This window comes from Neolamprologus brichardi, chromosome 2 (assembly GCF_056152115.1).
Source record: "Neolamprologus brichardi isolate AB-2024 chromosome 2, ASM5615211v1, whole genome shotgun sequence".
Lineage (NCBI taxonomy): Eukaryota > Metazoa > Chordata > Actinopteri > Cichliformes > Cichlidae > Neolamprologus > Neolamprologus brichardi.
This window is the reverse complement of record NC_142105.1, coordinates 26,452,156-26,479,768: the sequence shown is the minus strand read 5'-3', so window position 1 is coordinate 26,479,768 and position 27,613 is coordinate 26,452,156. Positions and strand designations below refer to the sequence as shown.

The window sequence follows — 27,613 nt, the reverse complement described above, 5'->3', positions numbered from 1 at the left end:
TCAAACACAACCCATTAGTTTCCTAATGGAGACAAGGCCACTCTTGTTTTATGATGTTAGCAGCCTCATGGTAATGACTTGTACATAATGCTGGGCTTTGATCTATACACTTTGTACTCACTCTTAATTAACTTAGGATTTGAAATCATTTTTTGTCCACTCACTGCGGGGACAGCATGCAGTCTCCGTATGTGGTTTAAAAACCCGCTCCGTCTTTGATCTCATTTTATTAGCTTTGTCTTGTCACTCGGGTTTGTCCATTTTAAGGGCTTTCATCTTTCTTTTATACATATCTGGTACAGACTGTGTAATTGACAGAATTACTATGACCACTAGTCCAGAGTGCACTGGCTGATGTTGGCTGGCCTCTCTCACTCCATTTGTGCTAAAAGCTCTTGTCTCTTTCTTTTACTCCCACTGTCGCTTTCACCTCACACGCCTCCTATGGGGTGTTTTTTTGTTTTTTTCCCCTTTTCCTCAGTCTGTCAAATGAAAGCGGGTTTGTGCTGTTAGCCTAGTGTGAAATGACACAATGCTCAGAGTCAATGAGCTGCTTTGATCTTTTGTCATCTTGGACACCAGCCAGCTGTGCCTGGCTGCCACGGCAATAATGTCACTCTGGAGATTGATTTGGAGGAAGATGGGGTTGACGCTCGGAGAGAATAGTACTCATTAAGCAGCTCACAACGCGGAAAACTCAACGTTTACTTCATACCTTTTACCATTCTTCTCCTCTGTCGTTTTCTCCAACTCATTATTTTTCTGCCTGCTTCAGTTAGTAGAACATAAGAGCCCGCCAACTGTAAAACCAAAAGAGGAGCCGGATGTTTTGCTGCATCAGTTTTCAACCCCAGCGCTTCATTGTGCTGACGCTCCTGTTCTACGTGTTTCTGATAACTTATTCTTTGCAGCTCAGAGATGAAGTTTGTTTCTGCTTTCTCATTTTTAGGACCAGATGCCACCAAGGATCCATGCCTGAAGGTTCGCTGTCCTCCTCACAAGATCTGTGTCAGTCATGACTACCAGACGGCGATCTGCACCAATCACAAGCAGCCAGGCCACAGGTAAGAGTCAGTTACAGTGCTTTGCAAAAGTCTTCAGCCACCCCCCATTTCTTCATGTTTTGCAAAGGAAATGACTTGAAAGTTGTATTTGGTACAGCCACCTTTATTCTTCAGCACAGCCTGAACTCTCTTGAGCAAGATTTCTTTCACTTTGAGTAATTGTTGGAAATAGTTCTTCAAGCTTCTTGAAGGACGTTCAAAGCTCTTCTTTGGATATTGCCCACCTTCTGTTCTATTGTCTGTCAAGATGATCCCACATCCCACACTGGCTCTGGGGAGGCCAATCCATGATTCCACTTTGTGTGGAACAGTATGAGGTATGCTTTTTGCTACATTACGAGTGTTTCAGGTCGCTGCAGAAAAATCATGCAGTTCCCAATTACTTGCATGGTGGATCAAAATTTCTTTTTACTTTTAAAAAATGTTTTTTTTGCTAAGTTGCCTGTTATGTATAGACACAACAGTGGTTTGTTCCTTGAGTTAGGTGCCTTTTTAATGTGTGAACACTTTGTTGTTAAATGTTTTAACAAACACAGAAACAGATACAAGGACTGGACTGAAAATGAGTGGAAAAAGCAGCCAATGTCTAAGAAACGTTTTGAAAGACCTTCAGAAAGGTGAAGACCACTTTAAAAATTATAAGAAAGTCTGGCTCCTGGGAAACAAAGCATGAAAAATTAGAGATTTGTTATAATTTTATAAGTTATAATTTAAGTTTGTCTTTAACAATGGCCAGCATCTAAATTGCAACTAAGAATAATGTAAAGCTAAAAGAAATCTTAAGATGGAGAAAAATACTGGAGTGAGCTTGTACTTTTTGATGAAAGGAACACACTATTATAATGTGAATCTCCAACATACTCTGTTGCAGTCTTTACAACACATCAGAAACAGGTTTGTGAATGTGATTATGATAATTCAACGTTAATTGTGTTTTTGAGCAGTTTCGAAACCGTTTCGATCAACCGTTTTAAATCAAATTTGTGCTATTAAGCGAGCTCGAAAAGCTAGAACTTATTATATCTTTTTAAGAGCTATGCCAAGTTTAACTTCAATATCCTAACTACCTGCAAGGAAGTTTCAACAAATGACATCAAGCAAAAGCAAACAAGTATCGTTTTGTGTTTTGTGTAATAACTCAGCGTGCTTCAATGACAGACATTGGCGTATGTATTCCCAACACCAATTAATTTTAATTACACTATCTGTTTGCTCTGTCACCACCCAATTTGTTTGTGTTTTCAACCATTGCCAAATTTAAGGGTTTTCAATTTTTCAGTTCAAGAAGCATTTCTTCAAGAAGACATCAGACTATTTCTCTGTCTCTGTCTTGGGTTTAATTGATTTCCTCAAGTCATTAGCTCCTAAGAATCTTGACTATAATCCTTTCTTTCCCTCCATTTGTATTAAATTAATTACAAGTGCTATTTTTGTTCTAATGTGACAAATTATTCACCTGGACTGTGAAATTTCCAAGTATTATCATTCACCCGAGCTTTTGACAATGATATGTATATTATTTTTGAATCAATTTAAGATAAACTAGTTGCACCAATTGGCATAAAACCGATTCAGTGTCCTCCTAGAGGCCAAATCCAAACTTTGTGGTTCTCCAGACATTGGCAAACACATGTTGTGTAATAATTTACACAGTGATGAAGTATGTCCTGTTTATCTAGATTTTACTCACTGCTTCCCTGTAAACAGCACACACAAAAATCCTTATGCAAATGAATTTCCTTTTCTAAACAGCTGTCGACACAAAAATCCCGAGCACTGTTTCGTCTTCCTCTTCAAACAGAAGGTTTGAGTATAGAACTGACTTTTCTTATTGGGGTGATAATATTTAGCTGCAGGCTTGAACGTCTACATTAGCAACCAAGCTGTAATTCTAAAACCATTATGGAGGCTCGTTTATAATTTTTCGCCCCCTCTGTCCCGCTGTGACAGGGTTGTACTTATGTCAAATCAGAAACTTTACAGACTACAGCATCTTGGAAACTCTCAGCGGGTAGCTGAAATATATTGTTAGATGTGGGAGATAATGATCACTTTCTTTTGTCTGTTTGAGATGGAAATATCGCTACTGTCTTGTCTTCTAATAAAATGATTGGGAGATAGATGAGGGGAAGCGTTGGCCTTTGTGATGAAGTTTTGTCTACATTTAGCTGATTGTATGGGTTATTTTTCAGTGATGTGTGCATGCCTGCTGTTAACTAACTAGTTTAGTTAGTTTGTTGCGCTCTTAACATGATTTTATAATGGAATAGACTTAAATGTACATTACTGGGACAAAGTCTTGAACGACCCCTCATTTTGTATATATTTTGCTTTGTAGGAGCCAGACTGTGATTTTTTTTCAAGTAATCAGGAGCAATAGTTCAGTTATTCAGGCTTTCTGTAGGTCTGTGTAAGTTTTTCTTTGGACATTGGCTACTTGTTCACTCATTTTCAATCCAGTCCTTCTACCTGACAATTTTTTAAAGATTTTCAGGATTTTTTTAAGCCCCTGAACACTGACCTATGAATCATTCAAACATCAAGAATGCACCTAACTCAAGAATGAACCCGTGTTGTGTTCACACAGATAGTAGAAAACCAGTTTTAAATGCTGCAGTTTGATAGGCATGAAATAGTACTTTTTTTTTAGTTTAGGAAACTGGATGCGTAGACAACAAAAGAAGAAGTTACAAGCCTGAAAAAAAACTATCTACAAAAGATGAACAGTACAGGTTAAGAAACAGTAAAGAATCCAGCAAAGACCTGACACAGGACCTGAGAGACAAATATGGCCTTCAGTCGATTCATCTACTGTTCGCTGAAGCCTCATCAGAAGTGATCTCAGTGGAAGGATAGCTGTTAAGAAGCTATTCTTAAGGAAGGAAATGGGGAGTTTAGGCTGAGGTATTCCAGATTACACAAGAAGTGGACTGAAAATCAGTGGTAACAGGTCTTACACGGTGATGAATCCAAATTTGACATTTTTTAGCTCAGATTCCTGTCAGTATGTACGGAGGAGGTGAGGAGAGATACCACAGTGAGTGTCTACAGCCATCTGAGAAACACAATGGAGGCTCTGTGGAGGTGAAGACTATTTAAAAAACTCTAAAAGCTTCTGTCAGAGAGGTCAGGATTTGTTCAAGAATAAATTTGGTCATAACAAATATTGATTTTCAGGCTTGTTAGAATTGTACAAACTCTGTTTTTTGTCTTATACACTGTATTTACATGTAGGTTTGCACATGTTTTAATAAATGTGGGGTGACTGAAGATTGTAATACCTTAATCCTTTGCTTTTATTATCTTGATCTTATTTGGTGATTTGTTGCATTTTTTTTATTTATTTTTTATTTGGTTCATAAATGGTTTCCATGTTTAATCCTTTGACCTTTGGCTTATTCACTTCATTTCAAAGCTGCGAGCTGTGTTTATTTAAATTTTAAAATATTGGATAAATAGTTGCATGTTTAAGGATATTTGCCAACCATTTTTTTTTATATTTAGTATCTTTTTTGTAATGCTTGTCTGTATATTTGATTAAGGTATTTAATTCACTTAATGAACGAGTCTCAGGACTGGATAATTTAGCCAACAATGATTTATTTGCTGTGTATGCTGTAAAACTTACCAGTTTACATAACTGTACATGAAACTGTTGACCAGAACAAAATATTTGTGAAAACCTTTCTAAGTTAATATTCCAATGGGAACGTTTTTTTGTTTTTGTTTTTTTGTTTGGTTTGGTTTTGGGAGGGGGGATTTTTTTACTATTTTTTGTTCTTGAATATTTTATACATATCAGACATTCACTTGGTCAGAGGTGTTCTCCAAATTGAGAAAAATTACAGAAATTTACAGAATTTTCAAGAGTCTCTTCAGCTTTATTATCTGCTTCATAGATCAGGAGGCAGCTGGGTGTTCAATGAGAGCACTTAGACAGAAAGTGCTGCAAGATTTGGATCAAACGTAATTATGCTGCTTATTGAAAGGGACTTCTCAGAAAATCTGCTCCTTCTGACTCTGACAAAAAAAAAGAATTATGATCATTACAACAATTTCCCTCTGCACACAAATGTTATTATGCCTATACTATATGCACTACTAAAAGTTTGGCTTCTGGCTCTGTGTAATCTTTTACTTTGTATGTCAAAAGTCAAACACATAACTGTCTAAAACATTGTTTGTAATGTTTTTTTCTCTCCACCAGTGTGAAACCCAGGAAAGGCAGTGTAGGCCACAAGCATAGGCTTGAAGCTGGGGCTCATGGGAAATGCAGGCTCTGCTCAGCCCTCCAGTCAACTCCTGTTTGTGGTTCTGATGGGCACACTTACTCCTCCGAGGTGAGACATAACTCTGTTAACATCATTGGAATATGAGCATCAATAGTTTTGATGCTCTTAGTCAATGTGCTCATTCTTCTTCAAATTCATCAGTCGTCACCTTTTCTTCCTACCCAGATGCCTCCACTGCATTGATTTATTTTGAGCTGCAGGATCCCTATAGTCTGCTGGGCAAATTTCTCAAAACATCACATTGCCTGTGATGTCACTGGGCATTTTGGAAAAACTGTACACCCATTGTCCCGTGCAATTCTTTCTAGCCGCTAACTCCTACCTGTAAGCGACTTCCTGAGCTACATAAAATCGCACATAGCCACAAACTCACCATGTAATTAGAAAAGACATTTCACGGTTTAACCTTTGTGATAAGTCAAGAAGAAAGTAAATAGAAGAAGTAAGGGCTGGGGGAGGCGAAGATCGATATCCAGGGGCAGAAAATGCCGTGAAGAAGTGAGGCTCCGTCCTTGGTATAACACACTGTAGATTCTTATTGACGTCCATGTTCATCTTAACTTCTTGTCCTTGTATTCAACCCTTTGGTTGTCAGCAGTGAAACACAGTCCAATACACCGAAACCGTAAAACATAATGGACAGCACTTTAGTGTCTTACACAGCTAATTCAAAGTCTTAATGACAATTATTGGCAAAATGCAGCAATCTGGGAGCTGAAGACTTTTTGTCACTTTCGCTGTAATGTATTCCAACATTTCAGTCAGGAACTTACCTTAACAGCGCAATTTTGTCTGATGAGACACAATCAATAAAAGTAGAGCAGTATATGTTTTTGTGTGTTGGAAATTTTTTTGGGACATCCCAACATTAAGCATGTTAATCTCCTCAGCTCCTTTGGAAGATAACTCACTTCAAGACATACTCTAATCCAATACAATATTTTGTTTGTGAATACTTCCTAAAATGGAGTGGCAGAAGTGTTTTTCTGATATCGCTTCTGAAAAACAGTTGTTGGGAACACATGTATACTACGATCATTATATAATTGTGTGATATATTGTAGTGTAAAACACCTAATCTGACATTTTGTTCTATTCTATAACATTCTACTGGCTGCTCAATTGAACTGTCAAATGTACAAATATATATGATTGTGAGATTTGGATGTAATTTTTGTATAGGCTATATAGATGTTGGCACTCACGGTGCCCTAGGCAATTTCAATGCAAAGTTTCATCAAGATTGGTCCACTCGTCTAGAAGGAGAAGGGAACATACATGCGTACATACACACATACACACATACATTGATCTTTATAGCACAGTGTCACTGTGGTTGAAGTGTGCTGTAGATTCAAATAGCCTCCATAAGCTTCCATTTATGTTATAGTTAGAGAACATCCATCCATCTATACATTTTCTTAACCACACTGTTCCAGTTCAGGACTGAGGGGAGAATTCAAATGAACTCAATTTTATTTATATAGCACAAAATCACAACAACAGTCACCTCAAGGTGCTTTATATTGTAAGGTAAAGACCCTATAATAATACAGAGAAAACCACAACAACCACTTGACCCCCTATGAGTAAGCACTTGGCAACCTTGGCAAGGAAAAACTTTTAAGAGGAGGAAATCTCTGGCAGCGGTCTGCCACGACCTGCTGGGGGTTAGGGTCATAGGGTAGGAGGTGGAGTACAAAAATAATAGTAAATAAATAATGCTAACTGGCTAATAAACATTTTCATGCGCATCCTTATGTTTTGTTGACCCATGCACCTACCCAGACCTCCATCCTTACTGCACCAACGAAATCCACAACTGCACCTCCAACCAATCTAGTATGACACAAACTGCGATTATCAAGGTCTGTGCCCTGACCCGCAGAAGTCGGGATGTAGGCCTCGCTAATGACCAACACTGCCTGTGAGCTGGGACTGAGCTGAGGAGGAGACGTGTTAAAGGCGAAACAAGAGGAAGAACAAAAAGCCGGGGGAGGGCTAGGAAATCCCTCTGCTCTCTGTGGTAAATTAGTTGGAGGGGTTCAGTTAGCTGCTGGAGTGATGGGTCCCTGTGGCCCAACTTAAACTCTGCTCACCAGTGAGCTGCTGGTCTCAAGCTTATTCATGTTTTATTATTACATTACATGCCTCCCTCATCATAACCACACACACACTCTCACACACACTCAATATCCTATTAAGAGGACAGTGCTCTTATCTCCTGAGAGGCTTCGGCCCACTAAGTTAAATCCATTACTTACTTCCTCTTAAATCATCCTTTCTCCTCTCCTCTCCCCTCGGCTTCTCTCCTCACCTCACCTCTATTTTTACTTGACCAAGTCAGGTGTTAAAATACTGTTTCATCAAAACCACATTAACCCCAGGAGAGAGACAAACATAAAGATTCATGGTGCCTCTCTCTCTCTGACAGTGACTGCGGGAGGACATCCATTTCCCCCACCCTCTATCCCCACCCGTCTATCTCTCTTTCTCTTTCTCCCCCTCCCATCCGCAGACAACTAATTCAATATGTTGAAAACAGGACAGAGCACTGTTCCTTTGTCAACAGATTTCATTAAGCAACATTAGCGGCGCTATCAAAGAGGTGACAGGGAGGAAATGATGGATTTGAATTAGAACGTGGGAAATGAAAGTGCTGGAAGGATAAGGCTAAGCCTGTGTAAGGCGTGATATGCGTATAGATGTTTATGCACCGTCATGGTCCCACTCTGACAAATCCTGTCGTCATCATCTTGCAAACAGAATTTACATATCTCATTTCAGTTTTCATTATTCCTCTTGGAAGGGTCTGGTAATTGGATTTTTTTCCCCCCAACTAGTCCAAACAATTTCTTATCCCTCACTTACCTGAAATGAGATTTATGCTGTTAAATTACATTCAGAAGTAGTCCGTCTTGCTTTTTGGGTTGCATTAGGTTTGTACTGCAGTGAATAATAGAATGTCAACGGGAATCTCGGTTTCTAATGGCGTGTCTACATGACTGCCTAACGGACATATCTGTTCATCCAAGATAAATGACCAATTCTGTATCAGCAAATGTTTTCCATAATCAGCTCAAATAAGAAATATTCACGTTTTTGTTTTGTTGTAATTTCATATATAGAATAATAAACCACCATGGTTTAAACATACCAGCTAAGGAGCGCCATTATTTGTTTTCAGCTCAGGTAACATCCAGTTCCCACATAACGCAGCTCAGTACAAATTCTATAGTAAACACTCACTTCCTGATGCTTGCCAAATCTTCCAAAGTTCACACTTGTTTGCATGGTTTGCAGAAAAATGTTTTTGCTCATAGTTACCATCTTTCAGTTCAGTCAGGTCAAAGGTGTAGATTCAGGGCAATATTTTGGACTGAAAGTGCTCGTGAGGTCAAAGCCTCCTTAGACTGCAGTATATAATAGGGATCTTTAATACACCGATGCACTCTGGTTTTTATTTTTATTTCTTTCCCGCAAACTTCGTCAATGATTTCGTCAATGACAGCTTGTTGTCTTACACTCTACATAGCGCTTCCAAGGCCACAGGTGACATTATACAACATGCAGATGAATTTATTTTTATTTATTTAGCTATGTAGTATCTCAAGTGTAAGGAAAAAAATGTTTGAAGGATTTTGTATTGCTCATGTTAGGAATAAAGTGGAAATTTCAGGAATAAGTTGAGAATAAAGTGGAAATGTTGAGCATAAGGTCTATTGCCAGCTATTTCACTTACAAAATTAACTATTTCATGTTTAGTTTTATTCTGCACCATCTCTTCAAAGCCCTTATACGTATCACCACACTGTATAACAAATTTATCCTCACAATCCCAATTGTTTTCTTTGAAATACTGTTTCAGCATTTTTTTTAATCAAAATAACGAGTTTATTTTCAAAGTTTCAACATCATTCTCAAAACGCAAAACAACAACAAAAAAACTTGTCAAATTAGTGTTTCCTTTTTGCACTTGTCATCAGTGATGGTGGGAATTCGACCCTGAAAAGGTCTTTGTGGTTTTTTACAGTGTAAATTGGAGTTCCAGAGCTGCCTGTCTGGGAAGAAAATCTCAGTGAAATGTGATGGGCTATGTCCCTGCTTGCCCAGTCAGGAGCTCAGCAAACCACTGCACAATGGCGAGAAGGCTGGTGAGTACTTAACCTGACAGTCATCTTTTTTCTTTAACTATCAGGTTTAAAGTTGCTTCCTTTTTATGTAGGCGGTTACGTAGTTAGTCGTGTTTGCCTTTATTTGAGCTGAAAAAGATTATCTGCATTTTAGCCATTTTCAGCTTCAGAAGCACTCTACTATGTCTCACCAGACACACACACACAAAAACATCCTTTCACTGGTAATCCCTCAAACTCTCTGGTGATTCAAAGTGTTTCCATCCTTTTCCTGTCACCCCTCTCCTTACTTATGTTATTTTCTTTCCTTACCGTCCCATCACCCCCACCCATTCTCTGACAGCTGCAGGGTTTAGTGATGGAGTGAGTGTGTGTGTGTCTTATTGTTTGTCATGGAAATAGGATTTCAGCAGATGGATGGAGAGATTCTGGTAGAGAAATGCAATCTAAAGGAAAGCAGCAAAGGAAAAGGATGGATTGTTATCGTTATAGACTTCCTCTCTCACAAATAGGGGATTGGTGGAATGGTTTTACTTTGTGTAGTGTTGATCTATCTATCTATCTATCTATCTATCTATCTATCTATCTATCTATCTATCTATCTATCTATCTAAACTTCATACAGAAATCAAACTGTACTCTCAGAGGTCTTATCTAATTACTATTTGATTGTGAAGCATTTATAAAGCTCCCGAGGTTCATCAGGCAAAAAAAGGAAAGTGTCTGCTAATTAATGACAACTCTTTCTTTATCTTACAGTCTCGTCCATTAACTTAAGTCTGAATGAGTGGCGGGAACAGAAAGTGATGCGGTTACAGAGAAGTGTTTTAACAACTTGACTGCTGTCTAATTAATTCCCTTCTGTCTTTGCTCAATAAAAACTATAATTATGTGTTTGGTTTGCTAAGAGTCTGGCTCTGAGAGGGAACAGAGTGGATGAGTTTGTGAGAAAAAAGGAAATCTATTTCCAGATCTTGGACACTGTCAGCATGCAGCATTGGGGTCTTTTTCTGTCTGGCTTTCTGCTTTGACTCTTTTCACTAAGGTCTGTTTTTTCTATTCCTATTTCTCATTTAAATAAGTTCATCTATGGTTTTGTCTTCCTCTTTTTATGACTCTCACTGTCCTTTTCAACACAAACTGTCCTAAAAACCATCCATCAGATAGCAGGTCCAACCAAATGTTTGTGCATTCAGAGGTGGTAGGGATGAGTGAAATGTTTGTCGTCTCCCAACCTGATAGAATCTCTCATTAGATCAGCAACATAAAATGGTAAACAGATGGGGGTGGCAGTAGGTGAGGAAAACACTCTGCGTATGTGTGAGATTGTGTTCCTGTGGTAACAGTCAATAGATTGCATCAGGTTGATATGTGCAGTCATTCGACTGTGTTTACGGAGTTTGAACATTTGTACCAGACTAGTAAATATCTCACTTCGCACTACACCTGCGTCTGTAACTGCAGGACCATAAGCATCACTTTATCAGTAAACAGTGCTGTTGTGTTACTGCCCCTCTGTGTTTGCTTGTTTCAGTTTCGTTTCTCTGCTTAGATTCAGACACAGGAAGAATGACAGATGGTGTGCACTCTAATGTGTACCTGTACTGTTTACTGAACTGTTCATGCAGGCTATTGTTTTAATATTCACTTTAATTAGATTTAATAAAAAGGAATAGATGATAGTGTTTTTTTCTTTTTTAAATTTTGTTTGTTTTGTCACATGCACAGTTGTAAATATGGGAAAATGCACATTTATTATTAGATATATGATGTTTCATAGATAATGGCGCGTGCACGCGCAGCGACCAGCAGTGAGAGTTTGGCGTCCTAGTATAAATGTTCTGTGTGTTTTAAGTGTTTTGCTTTTATGGGTACTTTTATGGATTTTTCAGGTTTTAGGCTTCTCTCGTTTTTATTTAAAGAATAAAATGCCTGAAAATAAACCTGAGTAAGACTGGTCCAGTATGAAAAAAGACCCAAATCATGCAGTCAGGTCACTCTGGATGGCTTCTGTTCAGACTTTAGGTTAGCTAATATACTTTATCATCTTTAAAATCATTTTCATACTTTTTTTTTTGCCATAATGATTCAGGAACTGCTTGTAAGCTTGGAAATAATCAGTATTTTAACATTGCCCTAAGGAGTGATGAAAAGGCTTTCTGCTCCATGAGACTAAATATATGTCATGGACCTGACAATTTCTATGGTTGTTTATTTAAATCTTGTGCTTAACAGCTGAGACCTGTATTTCACTGCATTTTTAAAAAAGTCTTCACAGGCACAGTGTTGCATGGAAAGAAGCTGTTTTAGTTCCTGTCCCTAAATCCATTTGTCAATTATCTTTACATCAGTTGATAGGAAAATAATTGAAAATCTCAACGAACTGAGTATATCCTTGATCCCATGCAGTTAGCTTATAAACCACACAAAGGAGTAGATGATGCCACAATAACCTTGATGAACATAACTGTTAAACACTTAGAAGGAAATACTTCTCATGGTCTCATGGTCAGCTACTGTTTGTTGAGTTTTCTTTGACCTTCAACACAATTCAGTCTCACATTTTAATCAGAAGGCGACTGGCATCCCACAGGATGTGTGCTCTTACCCTTATTTATTATCTGTTATCTATTATTTATTCTGTACGCAAATATGTGTGTACAGAGTTGGGTATGAAAGCAGGCTCATTTTAAAGTATCAAGACGACTCTGTTATTGTTAGTCAGCTCCAGGATAATGAGCCCAACCGTGGCACAGTCCTTGATGATTTTTGTTAAAAAGTAATATGTGATCACTGGCTTTAGAACATGTACTCATACACAAGAGATCACATCCATTAAGGGTCAGACGGTGGAATGTGTTCAGTCTTATGAATGTCTTGGAGCAATTATTGATTCAAACTTTGAAACAAACTGTGAAGCTGTGTGGGGACAAAAGGGCATCGGCGGCTGTCGTGTTCAAGGAAAATTTCTCATTTCCACTCTGATAAATCCATGCTGATGTTATCTGATTGTGCTTTTAGTGAGACGTTTGTCTTTTTTCTGAGTGTCATGGATTGGTTATTTATAACCAATAACCTGCTCTATAGAGAGCAGAAGTCATATCATAAGTCATAGTTTGCCCCTTGGGGATAAATAAAGTCTGATTCTGATATCGTTGGATGGTTTAATTGACCGTTTGGTGAGCTTCAGCTTGACACTGGCCTGAAGCTGGTTTGATTTTACTTTTTTACTTTTCTGATTGTTACAATCAGTCGCATTTAAAAAGTTTCAAGTGTCTATTTTTTTTTTGGGGGGGGGGGGGTTTAAAATTGCTTAAAAGTTTTGTTATTGACTCCATAGTATTCATATATTATAAGGCCGACTTCAGGATCTGCTTTTATCAGGAAGGGCATCTATACGGTGGCCCTGAGAGGCCAAACGGACTGCAACTTAAGAAAACACCAGCAATGAGAAAAAAGCTGTAAAAGCATACAAAACACATTGGAAATAGGAAAAAACACAATGGAAATGTTTCTGGGGAGACAATAACCCGACGGACCAGTTGCAGGAACCCAAAACATGCTAGGTGTCTTTTATAATACTGGTGATGGATTTTTAGGCCTTATAGGCTAACACACTTACCTCTCATCTTTTCTTTCCTCACAAAACCGATAGATCCTCCACTTCTTTTAAGTGTCACCCAGCGTAATTCTTAGCACATTTTGGTTCCTGCAACTGGTCCATTGGGTTATTGTCTCCTGAGAAACACTTCCCTTGTGCTTTTAGAAATCTGTTTTTTCCTATTTCCGTTGTGTTTTGTGTGCTTTTGCGGCGTTTTTCTTTTTGCTGGTGTTTTCATAAGTTGTTGTCCATTTGGCCTCTCAGGGCCACCGTACATCTAGTATAAAAAAAATGCCACATCAAACACAAACTACCTGCTGTGCTGTGGAGTAAGGGAGCAGCAAGAAGTAGCTTGCCAAACTTCATTTAGTTGGCTCCAGTCTTAGGAAATCCACTATTTTTAGCATTAACGTGTCAGTAATTAAATCCAACGGGATTGCTTCTTACTTTTGACTGGTATAAAATTACCATGCAGTGCCTTTCTTGACAGACAGCAAAGTTTTACTTCAAAGCTTTTTACTGCAGCAATGACTAAGGAATCACTTTGACCACATCTGTCTGTGCTAAACCTCATGAAACAACAACAGCAACATTTTCCTTACGTGGCTTCACTAATTCCCATTCATGCAACTTATGTATGAATGGGAATTAGTGGTGTTTGCAACATATAAGCACAAACAGCAGAAGAACAGCATGTTTTTTAAAGAAAGAGCAAACTATTATATTAGAAAAATGCACAGTGGTTAAGTGCCCAAATCCAACTGGGTGCTAAGCAGTACGTAAGTAACAGGAAAAAAAACCCACTAAGCATGGGTGCCCTAAGGACTCTAAGTTGTTCGTAACAAGGTAAAAGCACTGGATCAAGTCCATTTAAAGCCAGGAGGCATATCTGCAAAAAAGAAGCACACCATTTCAATTACACGACTTATCCGTATGTGGCACCATCATTAAGGCTCTGGTATATCCAGCTATAATGACAATAGTATATTCCATTAAACTGATGTTATGCTTGCATTCTTATAGTGTTGTAAGACAGTGTGCCTGATTGTTTCAGCTGCAACCCCGGAGGTATTAGATGCTCTGAGATCAAGTTTTAAAAACATATAACACATCATTTAAAATCATAAATAGACTTGCTTTTACTTTTATATGATATCAAGTTCAACTGTTTATGATTATATCACTATTTAAAGCTTATAAATTACACAAATTTATTGTAATTGTTAATATCACTGGTTTAACCTTGTTATATTTACAAGAAGTGCTTAAATGAGCCAAACATAATATTCTCTTTTTAAATATAATGTGCATGTTTTCATAGCTTCCTGTAAACACTGTGGGGCTGCACTGAGGCTGGGAAAACACATTATGCTCTAATACTTGGGGCTCAAGAGTTGGGAGTTCGCCTTGTAATCGGAAGGTTGCCGGTTCGAGCCCCGGCTCGGACAGTCTCGGTCGTTGTGTCCTTGGGCAAGACACTTCACCTACCGCCTACTGGTGTTGGCCAGAAGGGCCGATGGCGCGATATGGCAGCCTCGCTTCTGTCAGTCTGCCCCAGGGCAGCTGTGGCTACAACTGTAGCTGCCTCCACCAGTGTGTGAATGGGTGGATGACTGGGTGTGTAAAGTGCTTTGGGGTCCCTAGGGGGGGACTAGTAAAAGTGCTATACAAATACAGGCCATTTACCATTTTACTGAAATTTACTCCTGTAGTTGTTTTATACCGTTTATTTATAATGAGCACATAGACTGTTAAGGTGAGTCTAATGATTAAAACATTTATATAACTGTCAGTAAACCCAGTAAACAAGACACTTTAAATTCCTTTCCATTACATTAAGTAAACCCTGAATATAGATGCCTTAGAATTTGCTGCCAGGGCAACATTTAGCACTTTTTCTGCAGCCTTAGAATTTGCTGCCAGGGCAACATTTAGCACTTTTTCTGCAGCCTTAGAATTTGCTGCCAGGGCAACATTTAGCACTTTTTCTGCAACCTGAGATCTAATTAAAAATTTTCTAATTAACCCTGTGTCAAACAGTCACCCACTATTCCTTATGTAACAGAAGAGGTCAACTTATTAGTCATTGGATTTTTGTTTGTTTATTTATTGTTTGTTTGCTTTTTTTGTACACTGATGTAGGATGTAGTGTAGTAAAGTATTCAAGCTTAAAAGTAACAGAATACAAAGCAGTACATTTTGCTATATTGTTGGTGTTTTTCAAAGAATTTGAACTCTTAAATTAGGTGTCACAAGCTGCTTTTTTGTGGCACTGATTCAGCAAGGTGATGGAAACATTCCTCAGAGATTTTGGCCTATATTGTCACGATGGCGTCACACAGTTGGTGCACATCCATGATGAGAATGTCCTGTTCCACCACATCCCAAAGGTGCTCTATTAGAGTGAGATCTGGTGGCTGTGCAGGCTTTTTGAGTGCAGTAAACTCATTGTCATGTTCAAGAAACCAATTTGAGATCATTTGAGCTTTGTGAAATGATGCTTTATCCTGCTGGGAAGCAGCCATCAGAAGATGGGTACGGTGTGGTCATAAAGGGATGGACGTGGTCAGCAACAATACTGAGTAGCCTGTGGGAGTTAAACAATGCTTAAGTGGTAGTAAAGGGAACCAAGTGTGCCGAGAAAATATCCGCCTCACCATTACACTACCAGCAGCAGCTCAGCCGTTGATACAAAGCTGGATGGATCCATGCTTTCATGTTTGCTAGTGCCAAGTTTTGACCGTGCCGTCTGAATGTTGCAGCAGAAATCAAAACTTATCAGACTAGCCAACATTTATCCAATCTTCTGTTGCCCTATTTTAGTGAACCCATGCAAATTGAACCTACAGTTTTCTGTTCTTTACTGACAGGTGTGGTCTCCTGCTTCAGGGTTTGACATGTTGTGCTTTCAAAGATACTCTTCTGCATACTATGGCTGTAACGAGTGATTATTTGAGTTACTGTTACCTTCCTATCAGATTGAAGCACTTTGGCCATTGTCCTCTGACTTCTGGCTTCAACGAGTAATTTTCACCTAGAGACCTGCCTCTCACTGGATATTTCTCTTTTCCAGGCCATTTTGTGTAAACCCTGGAGATGGTTAAGTGGGAAAATCCTAGCAGCTCAGCAGTTTCTAAAATACTCAAACCAGCCTATCCGGCACAAACAATCAAGCCAGCTTTAAAGTCACTTTAATCAGTTTTCTTCTCCACTTGGACGCTCGATTTGAATGGCAAAGTGAACACTGAATGTATATTTATTATAGCTACATGTTTTTAGTTCATCTTCAAGTCTGCACTTCCATAAAAAGGCTTTTACAAGACAGAAAATATATACACAGGCCGAATAGGGCACGCAAGGGGCCACGTAGTCTGAGGATTGGGAATAAATGAATTTGTTGCCTGTGATATGACTATGCAAAGGAATCAAACACTTTCTGTACATAGATTTTAGTCTTTGCATCTTCTGTCTGCTGCACACGCCCTTGATTTTGAATGATAGCTGTAGAAGAGTCTACGCTGCAGCATGCAATTTATTTGGAGAGCAGGGAGAATTTTGTTGTTTTTCTTTGACAAGGCAGAGTGGTAGTCTTCAGATTTCATGTTTGCGAGTATACTTTTCCCTAAACCACACTAATAACCTTTATTTATCACTGAGTGGTAGCGGGCCTATGGGGAACATGTGTGTTTGTCAGTCACATCACTCCCACTCTTCCCTTTGACTCCTCAGTCTCCTCCTCCTTCTCCCAACTCTATCAGTTTCTCATTTATTTTCTGTCTCAAGCCTCCACTCCATCATTTTGCAGAGTGTTGGGTTAAAGTTCCACCTCCGCTTTTTTGTCTTTCTCATTGTTGCTGTTGTTTCTTGTTTTTTGGGGATTTTTTGGATTGTTTAGAAGACTGAAACACATGCATCTCTGAACTGCATTTATATGGGGACAAATTAGTGTCTGCTTAGCATAAACGGATGATAGAAAGTCTCTGCAGTATTGTAACTTACAAAAGCTCTGGGAAAATAAATTGTCTACAACAGAGAATTTAGAAAAATCTTAAGAATTAGGCCATAATTGCAGGTTAATTACATGCGTTAACCGGTAATTTCTCTGAGTTTTCCTAATGAACATTTAATCCTGATGTGCTCAGAAATCCATTGCTGCTGTTTGCCTGTTTGTCAGAGAAGGTTAACACATCGACACAGGGGTGCTGAGGTTTCATTTGATCTGTCATCTCCCCTGAGGCAGCACTCTGTGACATTGCACATCATTACTTTCCCCTGTAAAACAAAGACTCGACCTGACATGAAGCGATCCAGCAGATGATCTTCTATAACGGCGTAAGTCAGCGCTGGTTATGGTCAATGAGATTTTTAAAGTAATAATAGATCATTTTTATGTCAGCTGTCACTGGGAAAAAAGACACTGACAAAACAAAGAGCGCTGTAAGATGCTGAACAGGCTAAATCCCCTCGCTAAATTAAATTTTCCCTGGCATTTCAGTCTCACAGTTCTACTGAGAGCACACAGGAGGACAGATTGTGCTCTCTTTTCTCCTGCCTCCACACTTCCTATGCTCTCCTGACGTGTGCCAATTGCTCAGGGATTTTCTCCAGAGTCTTGACCAGCTTGAAGAGTGTTTTCGTATTTCTTGTTGAGACTGTCTTCACCACTTTCAAACATAGGCTGGATTCATCATTTATTCAAACAGTCTTTGTTGGTCTTTCCTGACTATACACCTTGCTCTTACGTTGATACATAATTCCTAAATGATTTTGCATTAGCATCATGTTGAGAGTCATTTGCAGGGCTTAGTGTACAACTTTGTGGTTACAACTTTAAGCATGTCGCATTTGCATTGTGTAATTGAGGCCTAAATTACAATTAATCTAAGGCAGAAAAATAGAATTGCATTGACATAAACAGCTAAGACTTGTGGCAGCTCCGATATCCCACATTTGGAGATAATAATTACAAGAATGATTAGTTATAATTGGGGAAAATAGTTGCATTTTCTAGAAGTTTAATAAGAATCTCCACTCTTTGTTTTTCTTTGTTTTGTGGCACTGCTCTGAATATGTAACACAGCAAAGGGCTATTTATCACCACAAGGATCACAGAGGAAATAACCTGTTTGGAGTGATGCATGGACAATCCAACATCAGGATAATAGGAATCTCTGCATTCTGCTGTCTTTGTATAGCTATAGTATCAAACAAGGAGTTTCACATGCCTTATCATATCCAGGCCATGCCGTAAATTTAAATAACCAATAAAATGGTGACTGAAATGGTTATTTTTGGTTTGCTAGTTTATTAATTCCCTAATCCCTACACATTCCCCTCCAGCCTCTCTAGACTGTTTTATATCCAGTGATGTTGGATTACACAGAAAAGTTCCACTTTGAAAAATGAGCTGTAAAAAAGTAGAAGAGATACTGATTTTGCCCAAATAAAATTACTCTTAAGGCTAAACCTGAATTGGTTGTCTGCCTTCCGCTGTTTGTGTATCTGGCCAATTTCTATCTCTACCTGTCTCTCTGCCTGTGTAGACACTGTATTACTGATCATTATCTGGGCGAAACTTAGCTCAGTGCCAGTGAAATCACTCTGGAACGCTGATAGCTCGGGGCAAAGGAAATCAAACATACCTTTGTATCTTTTTAATGAATCTGACCTTCTATCTGCCTTGTATCTCCTTCCTTACTGTCGCACTTCCTTTCTTTCTCTTTCTGTTACCTTGTTAAGAAATGCCATCTCCTTCCACTGCCTCTCACCAATCCTCTCTCGCTTTCCATCTATCTTTAATTTTGATTCAATCAGACGCTACTCTCGATGTCTCAAGGTGATCACCACCTACCGTTTCCTTTGTCTGGAGCCAGTGAGACGCTTAGTTAATTATTTACAGGTGATAAAGGGGGCCCACAGAGGACCTCAAGGCCTAATTTCTCTTGATATTTGGAGTTGTATCTCAGAACGTCTGGCACACACATTTATCTCATGACCTAAACTGCCCTGGAGTGTTTGACATATGTAATTCTCCCATACTCATCTGTGCAAAAGTGCACAGATGAGTATGGGAGAAGATTTCTAGAAGATTTAGGAGAACTATGCTCTCTCTGTCTTTTCTCTTCTCCTTTTGTGGATGTTTCTTCTGAGTTGTTCCTTCCCACTGTCACAAAGTGCTCGCTCATAGGGGTTTGTTTGATCGTTACAGATTGTTTTCAGAACCTTACAGTATAAAGCGCCTTGAGGTGATTGTTGTGGTTTGTATAAATAAACCTGAATTGAACTAAATTCAATAGCTTTGCCTCGCCTTTCTCTTCACTGTTGTCATTGCATAAGAGACATTACAGTATTTTGCATTTTCATGCATCAGTTTTGTAAGATTAAAGTCTGAAGGCAGTAGATGTTGAAATTTTAAGCACTCATGCAGGGATTTTTTTCTCCTTTTTCCCCTTTTTTTTAAAATCTAGTTAATTAGCACATTTTCTTCAAGTGGCTAACATTCAAACATGGGCATTGTGACATTTACCGACTAATTACACAAACTATATTTTATTCTTTTATACTGACAGATCATTGTTTTTTAGTCATGGTGGTTCCTTGAAACTTGGCTACTACCATTTAGCTATGTGAGCTACCAGGACATTGCATTTTTTTGTCAGGCACATAATAAAGTTTTTCAGGGATAATTAGCACGACAAGTCAACAAAACACATCTGTAAACACAAATGAAAATGTTTAATGTGGCGTCACCGAGAATACCCACAAACCAGTCTTCTTTGGAGCTGCCCGTGTTCATCCAGTGTGCACATAAATATATATATTTATATGTATGTATGGTGGGAAAATAATAATTAAAGGACGCAAACAGTGCTATCGTTGTCGTCATGGTGTTTAGTAGCAGTGTAGTACACTTCAATTTAAAAGGTTACAGCTGAAATTTGAGCTTCTAAGGTATAAAAGGAAAGAAAAGAAAACTGTAATTCCCAGTGAGACAACACATAAACCAAACTTTAAACATAACGAAGCAATTCAGCTTCTTTAAAATGTCCAGCTAGTGTTTGATTTCATTTTCATTGTTTATTTCACTGCCACTATCTAAGATAATGTTGTTCTACACACTTTTTCATTTGTCCATTTCTCTATCTTCTGGGATGGATTTCAGTTTTAACTTTGCTTTTTCACATACAGCAGGTAGTTTTTCTCTGAATCAGTCTGTGAAGGACGCGTAGATATTTTTTTTTAGTCAGGTGCCAGATTTTGCTCATCCAGGTTCGCAGACATGAAAGACAGCAGATGTGAGGAGGTGGTGGGTGAGAGGGAAAGCAGAAGGAAGGAAGAAGGATAGATGGTGATTCTAAGCCACGATTCAGTGGTTGATATTTGACCCACAGCTATGATCGATAGCTTCTCATGTGAGAACGCTGCCTCTATATATGTGCGTGCGTCTGTGTGTGAGAGTGTCTGGCTGGCTGGCTTGTTGCCTCTGTCTGCTCCATCCCCTGTAAAGGTTCCTCGTCAAACTCTCTTTGATAGGTTAGAGTGGGGCTTTGACAAATCTGACACTGCAGTCTCCACACCACCTAAGAACAGATGGAAAGCAGTTGTCTGGTTTATTATTTAAAGTAGAGTGCACATTTTGCTCTTAGTTGTAGCTATTTACCCAAAGGTTTCTATTTATTCTGCCCACTGCTGCCTTTTTTGTCACTCTGCACTGTGATAAGTAAGAGTTAAATTTGCTGCACAATGGAAAAAATCCTGACAACTTAATGAAAAGAGGGGGGAAAGCTGAGAACCTTAGACAGTTATAAAGTATCCAGGGATAGATTTGGCCTACATGGCTTTTGATTTTGTAAGTGAAAAGAAGTAAATACAACGGCTACAGGAACAACCCATTAAAGGTTAGCTTTTATACAAATGTTAATGTTAATATGATGCGCAGTGCTGTGCAAAAATTTGAGCCACACGTCATTTCTTTATATTTTGCTTTCATAGACCCAGACTTTCTTGCCTTTCTTTCTGTTTCATTTTCAGTCCTGACATTTACAGAGGAATGGAAGCTTAAAAATAGACCTACCTCAAGGAATGAATTGGTGTTGTCTCTAAACATAACAGACAAATGTTAAATTGTATCTTTTGGCACAAAACCCTTAATTTGTCCCAATTTTTGTAGTCAAATCTATGAAAAATGTGCACGATCACATAGTTAGACATAAAATAGTATTTTACACTGACAAGCTGATGTACCTCAGCATGGTGTGTCACGTGACCTTAAAAAATGTAAGGAAAATCTTCAAGTGGAGGATAAAATAAGAGGTGATTTTGATCCATCATGCAATACCATCTAGAACAGCGTTCCCCAACCCCCGGGCCGAGTCATTTGGTACTGGGCCATGAGAGTTGAGACTCGGGTGTGAAATGTATAGTTTTTGAGGTTTTTTATCGGTATTTATCGTTTTTTTAAATAATTTTTATCATTAGCTCGGTTTCCCTGGGTCTATTCCCATGTGTTTTATGAATAAATGTTCCCTTTTTTTGTACTGGTGCTGGTTTTATTTTGTTGTATTTACCTTAAAGGCTGGTCCATGAAAATATTGTTGGGGTTAAACTGGTCTGTGGCGCAAAAAAGGTTGGAGACCGCTGATCTAGAAAATATGAGACTGGCAAACAGTTTATTTTTTCATCGTGATGATGACCTCAAACACACCAACAGTGCAGTAAAAACATACCTGGATAGAAAAACTACATAATGGAGTTCTAAGTGTCATGGACTGGCCTCACCAGTCCCTGGACTGGTTACTAAACCAGTGTGGGATTGATTGAAAGATTGGCTCAAGACTTTTGCACAGTAATGTATTCTGTTAACATAAAAAAGTGTAAGAACAGGCCTTTATAACTCTCTGCATCGGATGTATATGTGAATATTTTCAGCTTTCTAACTTAACGCCCTCTGAAAGGGCTCCTTATGCACTCAGCAGTGCTGGAACTATCAGAAACTATTTCAACAATGCAGACAAAATAAAAAGATAAAAGTCCATCTAGACTCATTCTGAGCCATAGTGCCAAGTCTAGAAACTTTGAGAGAGGAAAAGATGATGTAGTGAAGTCAGAAAAAGTGTACAATAAGAAGGAAAGCGATAGAGGGAGTGGATATCAAAGGTAAAAACTGTTAAAGAAACGCTTAAATCTTTAGAGTCTGTAGGGGGATGTACTAGGAGAGAAATGGGAAATGAAGCACTCAAAGCAATTTAGGTGAGAGAAAGAAATAAAGAGAGTCGGACATATCAAAGTGGCCTTCTTCGTCATAAAAAGAAACTGGCTTAGCCACAGTCAGGTGTGATAAGTGGCTTATATTGAATCTTGAAAATCGACAGAGTTAGAGAAGAGAGAGGAATTGGAAATGAACGAGCGAGAAATGAGCAAGAAGTCTCAAAGTCAACAAAAGGATCAGAAAAGCAAAGAGTGATACAAAAAGCAATGAGAGGGAGACGATGAAGGGCAGAGATGATGTAGGGATGCAGTGCAGGCACATAAAGGATCAGGCAGGGACAAACCTTCCAGAGGTTTGAGCTTCGAACGGGCGACGTGCTGCCGACTGAGAATCGCTGAGGAGAGATAATGTTTAGCTGTTGGTATTTTGTTCTCTCTTTCCAGACTGTGGAAATGAAGAGTGCTGTGAAATGTTATCTGTCTGGTCCTGAAGGCACACACTCACACATACGTAGTTACGCACATGTACACATGAATTCTACAGGTAATGTCACACGGATAGCCAGTCAGACAAGTATTTTTCATCCTCTGTTACTAAGAACATCTTTTATGGAGGAAGATGTGCACAATTCCAAACGATTACCGTAAAATGCAGTATGTACAGGTGTATCTCCATGTGTGCATGACCTGACAAGGATGCATGAATACAGGATGTTGAGTGTGGCTCAGCTAAAAGCAAGATGCCAACGTCTCTCGGTGCAGAATGGAAATATGTGCTTATAAACTACCACTGACGCTGAGGAGTGTTTACACTTTGCTTGTGTGTGTGATGTGCTCATATCCTTTTGATCCCATGTTTGCTGACATCTTAATCCACTGACAGCAAAGTGTGATTCAGGTCTTCTCTTTATTTAAGTGCAAGTCCTTGTGTACATGTGTGGATGAGTGATTTATATATTCAGATGTAAACACTAGAAACAGAAAGATTGTATCAAAGGAAAACCACGTGCAACAGGATTGTCAACAACCTTTCTCTGCGGATCGTCTGTGCTACACGACAAAGCTGAAGGATTTTGATTGGTAATGATGGTACGAGATGGCGAATGGCTGTTGTCCTCTAGGCACATTTATCAAACTCTCAGAAGAAAGAAAATGAGAAACAAATGTGTCAATCAGGCGCAGAAGATCGACACACAAAGATGCAGAATGAGACAGGCAGAGGCAGAGGTCTGCTTGAATTGCAGTCCGACCATGTCTGCCCCATGGGGTTGAAGCAACGAGAGATTTCTTTCTTGTTGTTTATGACTCAAATTAGGGAAATTCAGTTGATGCTCTCTGTCATTAAAGCATCAAGATGGGTGACAGTGCTGGGTGAACTTTCTTTGCATTTGCACATATGAGAGCGATCATGCACAAAGATAGAAACACATGCATTTATCTTAAAATTGCAACAATAAAGTGGCATCTAATGCAGACACATCTATTCTTTTCTTTTTTCTTGTTTTACTATGAAGGCAAAGTGGCATGAGCTGCTAACAGACCTCCATTGGTATTGTGTGTGTGTGTGTATGTGTTTGTGAGATTGTGTCTTTTCCTGCAAAGATAAAGTCATTCCTCTGAACTCTGAACGAATGCTAAATGAAACTGGACAGAAATGCCAAGAGCCATGGAAATAACAATATGTATACTGTACATGTGTGTATGTGCATATGTGCATGTCAGATTGTGTTCCTATGGTAACCAGTATTTGAGTATGCATTATCACCCCACTGTGTTTGCTCAAGGAGAAAAGTTGGACGAGACAAAAGAAAGGAAAGAATACAAAGGAAAAGTACACAGCAGAAATGGAATGAAAGTTTGATGAGCAAAAAAAAAAGCTGTTTTTTTACTCAGATGACAGCAGTAGATTGACAGCTTCCCTTTGCCTCATTATTTTGTGTGTCTGTGTGTGTGTGTTTCTGCAGCTTGCACTGATACAGAGCTTCACAGTCTCTCTGCCAGACTGAAGGACTGGTTCGGAGTTCTCCACCTCGATGCCAACAGAGACCTCAAATCCTCTGACAGCTTTGACTCCACCACTGGACGTGAGTACATCCCCATGCCGTGTGCCTGTGTGTGTGTGTGTGCGTGTGTGTACCCAGTAGCTGCTGAAAAGTCATGCTTTTTTTTCAGTTCTCATGAGGGCTAGCACTGATGTTGACAGTGACCCTGCTCTGTTCTCTGTAATGTCAACATGTCTGAACTAGAGATGGACCGATCCGATATTACGTATCGGTATCGGTCCGATACTGACCTAAATTACTGGATCGGATATCGGAGAGAAATAAAATATGTAATCCGATCCATTAAATATCAAAAAAGCACCTCACAAAACTTGCGACATGGCATAACTCGGTTCATAACGTTAGCACATCGGAGCAGTATGCATCACGTGATACAGCAGCTGTGGCTTGCGAGACCTGTCAGCGGTCTGGTTGAGCATTTCATCTCCGAGAAAGTTATCCCAGAGAGAAGTAAAGCAAGTGTGTAAGTTCATCTCTGAATGTTTGTAAAGCATTCCAGCGTTAAGCTTAAAAACCGATATATAGAGCGACTGCCTCTTCTCTCTCCCTCCCTCTCCTGCTGCTACTTCAATATGAAACTGATCAATGATCAGCTGATCGGCTTTTCTGTCGCGAGTCCGTCTCTCTTGTTTGTTTATTGCCCACTTTGCGCCAGAAAGAGGAAACCAGCGGCTGAACAACAGCAGCACGTTTAAGCTTGATAAGCTGTTATTAGAATTTATTTAATATTACTTTCTACACCAGGATCCTTTTCTACGTAGCTGACGGCTTTAACTGTGCAGGGGCGGATCTAGCAAAGTTTAGCCAGGGGGGCCGAAAGGGCATTAACAGGGAAAAGGGGGCACAAAGACATACTTTTCTTTCTTGTTCTCATTTAAAATGTCTAGTTTTTAATAATTAATTATCTGAATCTTACACCCAAAGTTTTAATCTGATGTAAAATGTATAGAAGTCCATTACTGTATATAGTAACTATAGTTACTATAGTTACTATATACAGTCTAATATACCCTAGACTGTATATAGTATAATATACCCTAGTAAGCTATACTACTTTTTCCTTTGGGAAGGTACCATCTGTGCAGTCTGCAATTCTGTTGAAGAAAGATGTTGAATCTATTTAATTATTCTTGAAAAATAATTGATTTCTGTGCATATTTTTTCACACTGCATCAAATTAAAGTTGATTATGTCGATTAAGTATCGTGAGGTGGAGGGTGGAGGGTGGTTCCCTTTTTTTTTTTTTTGCTGGGAGTTTTCAACCCTATTAGTTAGGTTGCTTACTCTTTAAAATACCAGAATAGGGAGGATGGAGTAGGTTTAACTTTGTTAGATTGATCAGTGTTGCTGAACTATGAAATATTTTTGGGTGCAGTGTATTTTTTGCATACAGGTATAATAGAATAGCTTTAGTGTTTTTTTTAACTTGAGTTTGAACTTACTTACAATATGCAGCAAGATATTTAAAAAAAACAGTTTTATTTATTAAAAAACACACTATATCGGATTCATATCAGTATCGGCCGATATCCAAATTTCTGATATCGGTATCGGTATTGGACATAAAAAAGTGGTATCGTGCCATCTCTAGTCTGAACACATCTCAGCTCTCTGCCGCTGAAAACACTCTTGCGCACATACTCGAACTCGAAACTCAGTGTGTTACTTTATAAAAAGGAAATGTCGGTGACTTGGACATGTTCTGCAGTTTCAGATATTTTTTGCCTCTCCATTTTTTCTTCTCTAGACTTTGATACAAGCATCCTGCCCATTTGTAAGGACTCACTGGGCTGGATGTTCAACAAGCTAGACATGAACTTTGACCTACTCTTGGACCAGTCGGAGCTGAGTGCCATCTACCTTGACAAGTATGAACTGTGCATGAAGCCTCTCTTCAACTCCTGTGACTCGTTCAAGGATGGCAAGCTTTCTAACAACGAGTGGTGCTACTGTTTCCAGAAGCCCGATGGTGAGGAAAGGGGGATGAAAAATAAAGGGATAAAAGAAGGAGGGAACATATGAATAAGGAAGGAAGGAAAGAAAGCTTAACAGATATTCACAGATACGAGTTGCCTGCATTACCTCATTTAAGACCAGTTACAGTAGTTCTGATATAATGTAATAAACTAAATGTTAGTAACGGAGTACTAATAAAAACATGTTTTTAATTAATAATGCATTAAGAAGGATAAATAGTCGGGTCATTCAAGGACTGTAAATCAATAGTGAATGTAAGGATAATGGGTATTGAGCCTGATAGCAAAGGAGGATGTCTCCAGTATAATATGTCACTAAGCTGTTAGTGGAGGGAAACAGGTTTGAGTGATTATTAACTATAAGCTAAGATACAACTAGGGCTGTTTCAGTTTTCAATTTAATGATACTGACTTTCTTCTGTTGTTGTAGGACTGCCTTGTCAAACTGAGAAGAGCAGGATCCAGAGTCAGAGTCGAAGAAAGAGCCTCATAGGTCAGTCTGAAGTGGCAGCTGTCAGTTGCTCGCTCCTTTAAATGCCCTTGGAGGAAAACTCACGACCACAGAGTGAAATGGCAGTTGGATTTCTTTTAATAAATATTTTCGAGTAGGGGAAAAAAGGAGATATTGCACCAGCACTATAAAGCACATCCAGGCACTTTGTACACATGTCATCTGTACCCATTGAGCAGATCGTGTAGTGTTTCAGCTCACTACAAAACAGCTTGAAAAACGAGCTGGGACAGGGTCAAATGAAGGTAAGAGAAAATAGGTGTGTGCGTTTGTGGATGTGTGTTATCAAGCGACTGCTTTTCCTTAAGCAGAATGTATGGTTCCTGTCTGCAACCTTCACAGCAGTAATTGATTGTTGATCTCCCTCCCTGTGTGAATACACAAGAACTTTTGCTGCAACTTGAGGACGTGTACATGTAACCTCTCCTGAGCAGAGTTCGTATTATATGCTCAGATATTATTTTTAATTTTTGTCTGTTTAACCTTTCCAGCAGCTTTCTATAACTTTCTGTGACTTTTCGTCATCCCTTCTCATTTCCTCCTGCTTTTCTTTGCTCGTCCCCAGGCACTTACATTCCCCGTTGTACTGACGAGGGCTACTTCAAACCAACTCAGTGTCACGGCAGCACTGGCCAGTGTTGGTGTGTGGACAAATATGGCAACGAGATAGCTGGCTCTAGAAAACAAGGCAATCCCAACTGTGGTAAGACCACATGCAGATATTCTTCAGTTTGCTCTGTTATTCCTCCATTTTTCTGACCTTCTT

General features: G+C 39.0%; 1 protein-coding gene across 2 annotated transcripts in view; it reads left to right on the top strand.

Moving 5' to 3' along the window:
* Positions 1 to 27,613, top strand: part of spock1 (SPARC (osteonectin), cwcv and kazal like domains proteoglycan 1) — a 100,390-nt gene that overhangs the window by 69,421 nt on the left and 3,356 nt on the right. For both annotated transcript variants that reach the window (XM_087849711.1, XM_087849715.1), the window contains exons 5-11: positions 950 to 1,064; positions 5,272 to 5,404; positions 9,390 to 9,510; positions 24,262 to 24,381; positions 26,108 to 26,329; positions 26,767 to 26,829; positions 27,413 to 27,550. In XM_087849711.1, the coding sequence (XP_087705837.1) occupies positions 950 to 1,064; positions 5,272 to 5,404; positions 9,390 to 9,510; positions 24,262 to 24,381; positions 26,108 to 26,329; positions 26,767 to 26,829; positions 27,413 to 27,550 (912 nt within the window). The remainder of the gene's footprint in view (positions 1 to 949; positions 1,065 to 5,271; positions 5,405 to 9,389; positions 9,511 to 24,261; positions 24,382 to 26,107; positions 26,330 to 26,766; positions 26,830 to 27,412; positions 27,551 to 27,613) is intronic.